The following is a 14346-nucleotide window of genomic DNA, read 5'->3' on the forward strand; positions in this document are numbered from 1 at the left end:
GAGTAGCATGCATAGTGTGAGTAATCTATGAAATTGTTTTTGCGTATCGTCCCATTTAAACACAAAAATTGCTGCCTCTGTGAGCGTAATCTCCAAGCCCAATATAATCCTCAGCCAATACTGGCATTGTCCCCAAAATCTCCTAATCATTGGGCATGCATAAAAATAATGTTGAAGTGACGGGGCTGCGGCTCTGCACTTAACACATATGTCAGGAAGTTGTCTGTTCCATTTTGATAATCTATGTGGCCTAATGTAGTCGGTGTGTAACAGTCTCACTTGTGCCTCTCTATAATATACCGCCAGAGTGGCCTGTCTTGTGTGTTCTAAGCTGTCTTTTATGTCCTGTTCTGTAAGATCTATTGGACAGATATCACTATGCCTTGACAATATGCTGGAAAGGAGTGGGGCTTCCTTCTGCTTCAAAAGGCGCGTGTAAAACTGGGAAAGTGAGAATACACCCATCCGAAACATCATCTGGGATATCTTGAAAGGTGACCCCCCCCCCCCCAGAAATTTGTGTTGGAAGTCTGTAGGGTAGAGACATAGTGTCTTAATTGTAAGTAGGCGTAAAAGTGTCTGTTTGAAATTTGAAATCTATTCTTTAGCTCCTGAAAAGACCTCACTGTATGCAATAAAGGATCTAATATGTCCCCGACCGTGCTCAAGCCCCGCTCCCTCCAGATACGAAATGGTTCGTGGTCATTTCCAGCCGGGAAAGAGGGATTGCCCACTATTGGGATAAATTTCGGGGGGGGGGCGTCAATTTTCAGGTACTTATGCAACAAATGCCATGCTCTCAATGGATCTTTGTACAGCATGCTGTTGGTAATCTTAGGGGGCAGAGTCTTGTCTCCGTATGGCAAGTAAGCTAGCGCAATAGGTGCTATTACTGTCTCCTCTAATTTCGCGTCACAGAAATGTCCTGTGTTCAACTGCCAATCTGTCACCAGTCTCGCCAATGCCGCCCAATTGTACAATTTGAGGTTGGGGAGACCCAGTCCCCCTGCGGCATATGGGAGCTGTAGTTTGTCAGCCGCTATAGGCGGCTTGCCCCCTTTCCACACAAAATGGGATATAGCTCTCGTGAGCATCTGTAAATCTGCTTTAGTCATAAGAAACGGCAGCATGAGTAACGGATAAAGTAATTTTGGTAGTATAGTCATTTTCACCAGACTGATACGACCCGACAGCCCCAAGGGTAAATTAATCCAACTCGACAGCTGAGAGGAAAGCTGAGCACACTTGTCAGATATGTTCAATTTGTAAATTTTTGAGGGATCTCTATGGAGATGGATTCCTAAATATGTGAGGTCTCCCTTTGCCTCCACGAAAGGATAATTGTGTCTGGAGTTTGGATGTCTGTGTAGCCACATAATCTCCGACTTAGCTGTGTTTATTTTGTAACCGGAGAAGCTGCCGAACTCCGTGATGGTGCGAAGTATGTGTGGTATGTGTGTTTGCGGGGAATCCACAAACAGCAGCATATCATCCGAGTATAATGCCAAGTGGAGGGGAACATCCCCTATAAGAATGCCCGGAAACATTTGTCGGAGTTTCAACGCCAGCGGCTCCAACGCTAGGTTGAATAATAGTGGCGAGAGGGGGCACCCTTGCCTGGTCCCCCTCTGTAAACGAAAATCTTCCGAGAAGAGCCCACCGGTCAGAACCCGTGCAATCGGATTTACATATATCTTGCTGACAGCCTCCAAGAAGGGGCCCACAAAGCCAAACCTCTGCATGGTGTCTAGCAGGTGCAACCACTCCACCCTGTCGAAGGCCTTCTCCGCATCTAATGAGAGCAGGAAGGCCTCCGATGTGTCCTGTGCGCTCCTCTCCCCACCCAGGGACCAATAATGATCAATGACCTGAAGCACTCTTCGCAGGTTTACCACTAAATTTGTATATGTTTTTAAAGAATTTTTTTTATTCCAATTAAGACAATAAATATTTTTATTTCGTACAAAATCCTATAAGGTGTTATAGAATATTTTTCACATATTACATAATTTTTTTTTTATATTTGTATCTATAAATCTCCGTAAGTTATTAGCACTATTTTGAGTGCTCCTTTCCTATAACCCATCTTCCCTATGGCTTTAGTGTACCAGCTTTCCTTATCTTTGTGTTTCTATATTTCTTTGTATTTCTTATTTAATCTTATAATTGCTGAAATCATTGTCTAAATGTCCATACTGAATAATTTCTCATCTCTCAGACCCAGCAGGTCTCCAAAAAAAGAAAGAAAAAAAATGACAGTCTGAAGGGGGCACCCTATCACCTGAAGGATGGTGACATCATCGGGGTGAAGGTGAGAAATAGGACTGTTTGATGGGGGAGTGGGATTTATAGGGGTCCACATTCCTTAAATAGGATCACCGTTGGGTTAAGATGATTGTGGTTGTTTTACCTCATCTGGCAATGGAGTGTTGAATAATAAATGTCTTTTCACCCACACAGAATCTTTTGCTGGACAACACAACAGATTTCAGTTCTGAGACAGATCTAATCATGAGAGAAAAGCTGCAACAGTGCAGATCTGAGGAAGGAACGAGGTATGAATTGTCAGCACAGACTTTTTAATACCAATTTTAGGACTGTTACTATATAGACACAAAGTGTAGTCTATCAATTAAAACAAAAAAATAATTGAAAACATCCAGAGTGTCTCTGGGCATTTGGGTTAGTATGGTGATGTTTAAAGGGCCACTGTAAGTAAATATTTTCTATGCCCGTTACTAACTAACTACCCCAAATACGCTTTTTATCAATAGCATTTCATTAACATATCTCTACCGTATATCAGAAATCTTGTCTGCAAATTTAATTGTTTTCCAAACCCACTCCGTGGGTATCCTTTGCTCTGTACCAATCCGTTTACAATACCTAGGTTTCAAAATGGCGCTTTAAACACAATTTCTCCAACATTGGTGTGTCCGGTCCACGGCGTCATCCTTACTTGTGGGATATTCTCTTCCCCAACAGGAAATGGCAAAGAGTCCCAGCAAAGCTGGCGATATAGTCCCTCCTAGGCTCCGCCCACCCCAGTCATTCTCTTTGCCGTTGCACAGGCAACATCTCCACGGAGATGGTTGAGTTTTTTGGTGTTTAAATGTAGTTTTTATTCTTCTATCAAGTGTTTGTTATTTTAAAATAGTGCTGGTATGTACTATTTACTCTGAAACAGAAAAGGATGAAGATTTCTGTTTGTAAGAGGAAGATGATTTTAGCAGACAGTAACTAAAATCGATTGCTGTTTCCACATAGGACTGTTGAGATGAAGTAACTTCAGTTGGGGGAAACAGTTAGCAGACTTTTCTGCTTAAGGTATGACTAGCCATATTTCTAACAAGACCATGTAATGCTGGAAGGCTGTCATTTCCCCTCATGGGGACCGGTAAGCCATTTTCTTAGTCAAACATAAAAGAATAAAGGGCTTAAAAAAGGGCTAAAAAACTGGTAGACATTTTTATGGGCTAAAACGATTGCTTTATTGGGGCATATTATGCAGATTCTAGCTAACAATTGGCATTATAATCTTGGGGAACGTTTAAAAAACGGCAGGCACTGTGTTGGACACCTTTTTTAGTCTGGGGGCCTTTCTAGTTATAGACTGAGCCTCATTTTCGCGCCATTACTGCGCAGTTGTTTTTGGAGAGCAAGGCATGCAGATGCATGTGTGAGGATCTAAGAATCACTAAAAAAGCTTCTAGAAGGCGTCATTTGGTATCGTATTCCCCTCTGGGCTTGGTTGGGTCTCAGCAAAGCATATAGCTGGGACTGTATAGGGGTCAAATTTAAAAACTGCTCCGGTTCCGTTATTTTAAGGGTTAAAGCTCTGAAATTTGGTGTGCAATACTTTTAATGCTTTAAGACACTGTGGTGAAATTTTTGAACAATTCCTTCATACTTTTTCACATATTCAGTAATAAAGTGTTTTCTGTTTGAAAATTTAAAGAGACAGTAACGGTTTTATTTTAAAACGTTTTTTGTGCTTTGTTGACAAGTTTAAGCCTGTTTAACATGTCTGTACCTTCAGATAAGCTATGTTCTATATGTATGAAAGCCAATGTGTCTCCCCATTTAAATTTATGTGATAAGTGTGCCATAGCGTCCAAACAAAGTAAGGACAGTAATGCCACAGATAATGATATTGCCCAAGATGATTCCTCAAATGAGGGGAGTAAACATGATACTGCATCATCCCCTACTGTGTCTACACCAGTTTTGCCCATACAGGAGGCCCCTAGTACATCTAGTGCGCCAATACTTATTACCATGCAACAATTAACGGCTGTAATGGATAACTCCATAGCAAATCTTTTATCCAAAATGCCTACTTATCAGAGAAAGCGCGATTGCTCTGTTTTAAACACTGAAGAGCAAGAGGGCGCTGATGATAACTGTTCTGACATACCCTCACACCAATCTCAAGGGGCCATGAGGGAGGTTTTGTCTGATGGAGAAATCTCAGATTCAGGAAAAATTTCTCATCAAGCTGAACCTGATGTTGTGACATTTAAATTTAAATTAGAACATCTCCGCGTACTGGTTAAAGAGGTGTTATCTACTCTGGATGATTGTGACAATTTGGTCATTCCAGAGAAATTATGTAAGATGGACAAGTTCCTAGAGGTTCCGGTGCCCCCCGACGCTTTTCTTATACCCAAGCGGGTGGCGGACATAGTAAATAAAGAGTGGGAAAAACCCGGCATACCTTTTGTTCCCCCCCCTATATTTAAGAAATTATTTCCTATAGTCGACCCCAGAAAGGACTTATGGCAGACAGTCCCCAAGGTCGAGGGGGCGGTTTCTACTCTAAACAAACGCACTACTATTCCTATCGAAGATAGTTGTGCTTTCAAAGATCCTATGGATAAAAAATTAGAGGGTTTGCTTAAAAAGATTTTTGTACAGCAAGGTTACCTTCTACAACCAATTTCGTGCATTGTTCCTGTCACTACGGCAGCGTGTTTCTGGTTCGAGGAACTAGAAAAGTCGCTCAGTAGAGAATCTTCATATGAGGAGGTTATGGACAGAGTTCACGCACTTAAATTGGCTAACTCTTTTGTTTTAGATGCCGCTTTGCAATTAGCTAGATTAGCGGCGAAAAATTCAGGGTTTGCTATTGTGGCGCGCAGAGCGCTTTGGCTAAAGTCTTGGTCAGCGGATGTGTCTTCCAAGACAAAATTGCTTAACATCCCTTTCAAAGGTAAAACATTATTTGGACCAGATTTGAAAGAGATTATTTCCGACATCACTGGGGGAAAGGGCCACGCCCTCCCACAGGATAGGTCTTTTAAGGCTAAAAATAAGCCTAATTTTCGTCCCTTTCGCAGAAACGGACCAGCCTCTAATTCTGCATCCTCTAAGCAAGAGGGTAATACTTCACAACCCAAACCAGCCTGGAAACCAATGCAAGGCTGGAACAAGGGTAAGCAGGCCAAGAAGCCTACCACTGCTACCAAAACAGCATGAAGGGATAGCCCCCGATCCGGGACCGGATCTAGTGGGGGGCAGACTCTCTCTCTTTGCTCAGGCTTGGGCAAGAGATGTTCAGGATCCTTGGGCGCTAGAAATAGTTTCTCAAGGTTATCTCCTGGAATTCAAGGAACTACCCCCAAGGGGAAGGTTCCACAGGTCTCACTTATCCTCAAACCAAATAAAGAGACAGGCATTCTTACATTGTGTAGAAGACCTGTTAAAGATGGGAGTGATACATCCAGTTCCAATAAGAGAACAAAGAATGGGATTTTATTCCAATCTGTTCGTAGTTCCCAAAAAAGAGGGAACATTCAGACCAATTTTGGATTTGAAGATCCTAAACAAATTTCTCAGGGTACCATCGTTCAAAATGGAAACTATTCGAACGATCCTACCCACCATCCAGGAAAGTCAATTTATGACTACCGTGGATTTAAAGGATGCGTACCTACATATTCCTATCCACAAGGAACATCATCAGTTCCTAAGGTTCGCTTTTCTGGACAAGCATTACCAGTTTGTGGCACTTCCATTCGGATTAGCCACTGCTCCAAGGATTTTCACAAAGGTACTAGGGTCCCTTCTAGCGGTTCTAAGACCAAGGGGCATTGCAGTAGTACCTTACTTGGACGACATCCTAATTCAAGCGTCGTCCCTGTCAAAAGCAAAGGCTCATACGGACATCGTCCTAGCCTTTCTCAGATCTCACGGATGGAAGGTGAACAAAGAAAAAAGTTCTCTGTCCCAGTCAACAAGAGTTCCCTTCTTGGGAACAATAATAGATTCCTTAGAAATGAGGATTTTTCTGACAGAGGTCAGAAAATCAAAACTTCTAAGCTCTTGTCAAGTACTTCATTCTGTTCCTCGTCCTTCCATAGCGCAGTGCATGGAAGTAATAGGATTGATGGTTGCAACAATGGACATAGTTCCTTTTGTACGAATTACGACCATTACAACTGTGCATGCTCAGACAGTGGAATGGGGATTATACAGACTTGTCTCCGATGATTCAAGTAGATCAAAAGACCAGAGATTCACTCCGTTGGTGGCTGACCCTGGACAATCTGTCCCAGGGAATGAGCTTCCGCAGACCAGAGTGGGTCATTGTCACGACCGACGCCAGTCTAGTGGGCTGGGGCGCGGTCTGGGAATCCCTGAAAGCTCAGGGTCTATGGTCTCGGGAAGAGTCTCTTCTCCCGATAAACATTCTGGAACTGAGAGCGATATTCAATGCTCTCAGAGCTTGGCCTCAACTAGCAAAGGCCAAATTCATAAGGTTTCAATCAGACAACATGACGACCGTTGCATATATCAATCATCAGGGGGGGACAAGGAGTTCCCTGGCGATGAAAGAAGTGACCAAAATAATTCAATGGGCGGAGGATCACTCCTGCCACTTGTCTGCGATCCACATCCCAGGAGTGGAAAATTGGGAAGCGGATTTTCTGAGTCGTCAGACATTCCATCCGGGGGAGTGGGAACTCCATCCGGAAATCTTTGCCCAAATAACTCAATTATGGGGCATTCCAGACATGGATCTGATGGCGTCTCGTCAGAACTTCAAGGTTCCTTGCTACGGGTCCAGATCCAGGGATCCCAAGGCGACTCTAGTAGATGCACTAGTAGCACCTTGGACCTTCAACCTAGCTTATGTATTCCCACCGTTTCCTCTCATTCCCAGGCTGGTAGCCAGGATCAATCAGGAGAGGGCCTCGGTGATCTTGATAGCTCCTGCGTGGCCACGCAGGACTTGGTATGCAGACCTGGTGAATATGTCATCGGCTCCACCATGGAAGCTACCTTTGAGACAGGACCTTCTTGTTCAGGGTCCATTCGAACATCCGAATCTGGTTTCCCTCCAACTGACGGCTTGGAGATTGAACGCTTGATTTTATCAAAGCGTGGGTTTTCAGATTCTGTAATAGATACTCTGATTCAGGCTAGAAAGCCTGTAACTAGAAAAATTTACCATAAAATATGGAAAAAATATATCTGTTGGTGTGAATCCAAAGGATTCCCATGGAACAAGATAAAAATTCCTAAGATTCTATCCTTTCTACAAGAAGGTTTGGAGAAAGGATTATCTGCAAGTTCTCTAAAGGGACAGATCTCTGCTTTATCTGTTCTACTTCACAGAAGACTGGCAGCCGTGCCAGATGTTCAAGCATTTGTTCAGGCTCTGGTTAGGATCAAGCCTGTTTACAGACCTTTGACTCCTCCCTGGAGTCTAAATCTAGTTCTTTCAGTTCTTCAAGGGGTTCCGTTTGAGCCTTTACATTCCATAGATATTAAGTTACTATCTTGGAAAGTTTTGTTTTTGGTTGCTATTTCTTCTGCTAGAAGAGTTTCAGAGTTATCTGCTCTGCAGTGTTCTCCGCCCTATCTGGTGTTCCATGCAGATAAGGTGGTTTTGCGTACTAAGCCTGGTTTTCTTCCGAAAGTTGTTTCTAACAAAATTATTAACCAGGAGATAGTTGTACCTTCTTTGTGTCCGAATCCAGTTTCAAAGAAGGAACGTTTGTTACACAATTTGGACGTTGTCCATGCTCTAAAGTTCTATTTAGAGGCTACTAAAGATTTCAGACAAACATCTTCCTTGTTTGTTGTTTATTCTGGTAAAAGGAGAGGTCAAAAAGCGACTGCTACCTCTCTTTCCTTTTGGCTTAAAAGCATTATCCGATTGGCTTATGAGACTGCCGGACGGCAGCCTCCTGAAAGAATCACAGCTCACTCCACTAGGGCTGTGGCTTCCACATGGGCCTTCAAGAACGAGGCTTCTGTTGACCAGATATGTAAGGCAGCGACTTGGTCTTCACTGCACACTTTTGCCAAATTTTACAAATTTGATACTTTTGCTTCTTCGGAGGCTATTTTTGGGAGAAAGGTTTTGCAAGCTGTGGTGCCTTCCGTTTAGGTAACCTGATTTGCTCCCTCCCTTCATCCGTGTCCTAAAGCTTTGGTATTGGTTCCCACAAGTAAGGATGACGCCGTGGACCGGACACACCAATGTTGGAGAAAACAGAATTTATGCTTACCTGATAAATTACTTTCTCCAACGGTGTGTCCGGTCCACGGCCCGCCCTGGTTTTTTAATCAGGTCTGATGAATTATTTTCTCTAACTACAGTCACCACGGTACCATATGGTTTCTCCTATATATATTTCCTCCTGTCCGTCGGTCGAATGACTGGGGTGGGCGGAGCCTAGGAGGGACTATATGGCCAGCTTTGCTGGGACTCTTTGCCATTTCCTGTTGGGGAAGAGAATATCCCACAAGTAAGGATGACGCCGTGGACCGGACACACCGTTGGAGAAAGTAATTTATCAGGTAAGCATAAATTCTGTTTTCATTGGTTTAAGTATTTTGAACACGCAGTGCTGAAAATAGTGGGCAGGATAACGTGACATCATCGGGGAATAAAATATATAACTTTTATAACATAAATGTAAAGAATCCCAGCCACAGAGACTTAGAAATTGATTCAACACAAAATGTTTATTTATTATGAAGACAAATTATAGCATCAAAGAGGAATGGAATAGCCTAAAAGATGCAAGCTCACTCATCACCACACAAACCCCAACCACCAACCACATCCATACTCCCATCAAACAATCCTAAACAGAAAAAAATAATGCTCTAAACTAAAAAAGAGCAATAAATACCTACTGGGCGTCCCCAGTAAGTACAGACACGTAACACCTGTCACTCAACCCAACTATATCTGTATCGCTTCAAAAGCAGCAATAATAAAGTAATGTGTCACAAAAGCAGTGTAATCTCCTATGACTATGTAAATGAATCTCATATAACTGCAAACAAAGAAAAAAATGAACAATGTTCATGTTATAGAACACTTGCGTCAAAAAGAACAATCCATGTTGTAAAAAATTGTATCCAAATTGAAAAAGTGTGTGATTGACTTATAACAGGAAATCCAAATATGCCTTTAAATATCTTTTCCACTGATGTAGATACAAATGTCCTTTCTGATTGACAGCAAAAATAAATGTCTTGACCAAACTGAGAGATGTTATGTAATATTGCTCAGACTGTATAGAAAATGAATCCTTTGAGAATGGAGAGATTTATTTTAATCAGGCTGTATTAAACAAAAAAGTCCTCATGAGAGTTCATTGAATCCATAATAAGACATTACTTGAAGCGTACTGAATGTCACCCTTGTATTATACGGCTCACGGAATAAATCAAAGTGAAATCCTTATAGTAAGTAACTTGCATTATATTTATGTAGCCCACACAAAGAATACTTGGTCATATATCCACAAGCGAGATGTGTCCGTGTAATAAGTACAACCTCACACTCTATGTATCTTCACTCACGGTAAAGCTGTGTGTTAATAACCATGTGTGCCAAATCTGTACCAGGACAGACCAATTCAGCGTAGCATCGGTAACTTTTACATGCAAGATCACAACATTGCAGGGCCAGTCATTAGCCGCGATATTACCTGACACTTCAGTTTAGCCAGCGTCTTAAGACTTTACCGTGAGACTCGTCCCTTCAGTGTGGAAATGTACTTGTTAGTACCAATGTCCCATCTCGCTCCTGTGGGTGAAGCCGGTGGTTCGTGATAGCCGTGTAGTCGGGTCAGCACAGGTGTTGGTTATTCTCTCATTCTCTCATACAAAGAGTATATACAATAAAAAAGAGAAAAGAAGAAAACTCGAAAACGGAAAAAAGAAAAATGACATAACGATTCTGGATATAAAAGCAGCCAGAGTATGCCAACCGCTATACCATTCATATGTACAAGTTAGTCTATGTCCGACAGGACCATTAAGTAAAAGTGAACAATAATGCAAAAACTAAATAAAGAAATTATTATGAGGCGGCCCTTTTGAAACTGAACAAACAACACAGTGTGTCAAAACCACCAATATGTCTTTTTTTGAAAAACAAAATGTATCCATCTGAAAACTATGATGGAAAAAAAGTAGGGGCTAATATTGTATCTCATTTAAGATATACAAAATGATACTCCGAGGCAAGCTATATCATTAAAATGTATATATTTCCAGACAATTTTTAATCACCTGTTTCATAACTGAATAAAGTATTTAAAGAGCATAAAGATGCCAAGTTATGGGATACCATAGTAACAATTTATGTATAAACAACAGATAAAATAACTATAAGCACCTTAAGTTTTTACTTAATTTAAAGTCAGTATCTGGTGATGCAGAGTGTGAGGTTGTACTTATTACACGGACACATCTCGCTTGTGGATATATGACCAAGTATTCTTTGTGTGGGCTACATAAATATAATGCAAGTTACTTACTATAAGGATTTCACTTTGATTTATTCCGTGAGCCATATAATACAAGGGTGACATTCATTACGCTTCAAGTAATGTCTTATTATGGATTCAATGAACTCTCATGAGGACTTTTTTGTTTAATACAGCCTGATTAAAATAAATGTCTCCATTCTCAAAGGATTCATTTTCTATACAGTCTGAGCAATATTACATAACATCTCTCAGTTTGGTCAAGACATTTATTTTTGCTGTCAATCAGAAAGGACATTTGTATCTACATCAGTGGAAAAGATATTTAAAGGCATATTTGGATTTCCTGTTATAAGTCAATCACACACTTTTTAATTTGGATACAATTTTTTACAACATGGATTGTTCTTTTTGACGCAAGTGTTCTATAACATGAACATTATTCATTTTTTTCTTTGTTTGCAGTTATATGAGATTCATTTACATAGTCATAGGAGATTACACTGCTTTTGTGACACATTACTTTATTATTGCTGCTTTTGAAGCGATACAGATATAGTTGGGTTGAGTGACAGGTGTTACGTGTCTGTACTTACTGGGGACGCCCAGTAGGTATTTATTGCTCTTTTTTAGTTTAGAGCATTATTTTTTTCTGTTTAGGATTGTTTGATGGGAGTATGGATGTGGTTGGTGGTTGGGGTTTGTGTGGTGATGAGTGAGCTTGCATCTTTTAGGCTATTCCATTCCTCTTTGATGCTATAATTTGTCTTCATAATAAATAAACATTTTGTGTTGAATCAATTTCTAAGTCTCTGTGGCTGGGATTCTTTACATTTATATTATTAGAGTCTTAGGCCAGACTCCATCCCGTGCCTGAGCAAGTATCTGATTGTAAGGTGGTGCGGTCACCATTTATTATTTATATTATAACTTTTATAACGTTATGAAACTTCGTTTTGGAGAAAATATAGGTCAGTAGGTTTTAATTAATGTTTATTAACTTTAATATGTTAGTTGTTTGACTTAAAAATTAGAACAGAAAGTAATCCTTTAAGGCTATTAGTGTTTATAAAGAAATTTACACTATTTTAAAAATAGACTAACTCTGCTGGAGCTGGAATTTCATCATGCTAGTTTTAATGAATCCACAATATTACAATGAAACTAAGTTCTTGCAAAGTCCTTGGTCATAGACAAGATATTTCCCCTTCTCCATGTCATCACACGGGCAGCTTAGGAGCCAGCAAGTAACTGAGTATAATATTATTAGAATATGAGAGAAATAAATACCATGGGAGTTTATACTAACTTCAAGAAGGCAGAAATCTATATACACACCAGTTTCCGAATAGGATATCACTTTGAGTATGAAGAAATTAATTTAATGTAGGTATAACTTTCTGTCCCTCTCTATCATCACACTGTACATTGTGACATGACTTTACTGGGAGAAGCAATCACTATTTGTTTGTTTTACAGACCTCTCCAGAGTGATCCTGTCTTCTGTAATGGAAAATCCCGTTCAAGGGTTCGGAAGCCCGAGACTCCTCTATCCATCAGAGTTGGAGTCTTCAGATAGCACAGGTCTCACCACTATGCCTTAAAGAACATTTAATCTCTTTAACTCAGGGAAGGAGGATTTTGTGTTTTGTGGGAGTCTGCATATGGCTGAAGTGCAAGGACTCTTTCTATGCCCCTGCAGGCAATAACAGGGGCTGCTCTACCAATGAGCGCTGGCGACTCCTGACCCCCTCCAGTGTCCTTCTGAACTATGACTGTTGAACTTCCAGTTGTCTTCTTATGAAGGTGCCTTCTGTCTGTTGGTGACTGTATCTTTGCATTGTCTTTCTGTGATTCTTAGAGTTTCCTTCCCCTTCAAAACTTCTATCTCATCTTTACATTTTAATCCTTTTTTTTGTCTGTCCTTCACCATCTTGTCTTTAGTATTTCTTGCTCTCTTTTTTTCCCCATTATGTCTCGTTCTCGCCTTTCCCATCTCTGTCTTTTAGTCTCATATTCCCTCTCCTCTTTTCTTCTATTTCTATCTACCATGTCTTCTTTATTGTTTTACTGTCTGTCACTTTCTTACATTGCTGCTCTAGAAAGAAATCTGTAAGAATTTTGATAAGACTGCTGTCACCCTTCCCCCCCCCCCGTACTATAAACCATTATTAACAACACTTTATTGTCATTGCTGGTTGTGGGGGGGGGGGGGAGTCTTTCACTCAGTGTAACTTGACAAACCATGTTACAGTGCAGAACCACATAAGTCTCTGCCTGGGGGGGCACAACTTTTTTCTAGCCTTTTATAATTATTGTTTTCAAAATCTGCTGTCATTGTAAGAAACAGCGCCACTATCAAGTTTAAGTAGATTAAGAGCAGTGTTTCTGCTTTATAAAATGTGTCTCTAAATATAACGGCAAAATATTTTTTTTAAAGGAAAACAAACATACAATTACTAACGTGAAAGACAACCATGCATTTAGATCTTTAAAAATTGTATTATTAAAATTTACTGATGCAGTATAGTTTGCTTTTTTCTATTGGAATTATTTTAATGTCAAATAATATTGACCTCAGAAAAATGTATATAAGTAAACACAACATTATATCGACACAGTAAAAATATGCAATCTCAAAACAAAATTACAAAAACAAAATTTATGCTTACCTGATAAATGTATTTCTTCGAGATGTGGTGAGTCCACGGGTTCATCTTAATTACTTTAGGTAATACCACTCTTCCCCAGCAGGAGGAGGCAAAGAACACCACAGTAAAAACTGTTAAGTATCACTTTCCTACCCATAGCCCCCAGTCATTCGACCGAAAGTAAATGGAGAAAGGAAATTGACACAAGGTGCAGAGGTGACTGAGGTTTAGTCAAAAACCTAAAACAATTACCCAAAAACAAAGGGTGGGTCCGTGGACTCACCACATCTCGAAGAAATAAATTTATCAGGTAAGCATAAATTTAGTTTTCTTCTTAAGATATGGTGAGTCCATGGGTTCATCTTAATTACTGTTGGGAACCAATAGAGTTCACAGATGAATAGGGAGGGATAAAAAACCAGCATGTCTAAACAGAAGGCACCACCGTTTGAAGAACCTTTCTCCCAAAAGCTGCCTCAGCCAAGGCAAAAGTATCAAATCTGTAAAATTTAGAAAAAGTATGCAAAGACAACCAAGTTGCAGATTTTCAAATCTGCTCCATAGAAGCTTAATTTTTGAAAGCCCAAGAAGAGAGGCTATGGCTCTGGTGGAATGAGCCTTAATCCTCTCTGGAGGTTGTTTCCCAGAGGACTCATAAGCCATGCGGATCACACTCCTCAACCAAAGAGCTAGAGTAGGGGAAGACGCCCTCTGACCTCTATACTTTCCAGAAAACAAACAAATAAAGCGGAAGACTTCTGAAAGTCTTTAGTTGCTTCCAAGTAAAACTTAAGAGTGCGAACCACATTCAGATTATGCAGCAAGCACTCCTTGTCTGAAGAAGGCTTTGGACAAAGGGAAGGAACAACAATTTCCTGATTAATATTCTTAGTAGATACAACCTTGGGAAGGAATCCCAACTTAGTACGAATAACAGCCTTATCAGCATGAAAAAT

At 40.5% G+C, this 14346-nt stretch overlaps 1 protein-coding gene across 2 annotated transcripts in view; it reads left to right on the top strand.

The window, feature by feature from the left end:
• Positions 1–13268, top strand: part of USP40 (ubiquitin specific peptidase 40) — a 133165-nt gene extending 119897 nt beyond the window's left edge. For both annotated transcript variants that reach the window (XM_053698878.1, XM_053698879.1), the window contains exons 30-32: positions 2219–2311; positions 2461–2555; positions 12219–13268. In XM_053698878.1, the coding sequence (XP_053554853.1) occupies positions 2219–2311; positions 2461–2555; positions 12219–12318 (288 nt within the window). In that variant the 3' untranslated portion in view covers positions 12319–13268. The remainder of the gene's footprint in view (positions 1–2218; positions 2312–2460; positions 2556–12218) is intronic.
• The last annotated feature ends 1078 nt before the right edge of the window (positions 13269–14346 follow it).

This window comes from Bombina bombina, chromosome 1, assembly GCF_027579735.1.
Source record: "Bombina bombina isolate aBomBom1 chromosome 1, aBomBom1.pri, whole genome shotgun sequence".
NCBI lineage: Eukaryota > Metazoa > Chordata > Amphibia > Anura > Bombinatoridae > Bombina > Bombina bombina.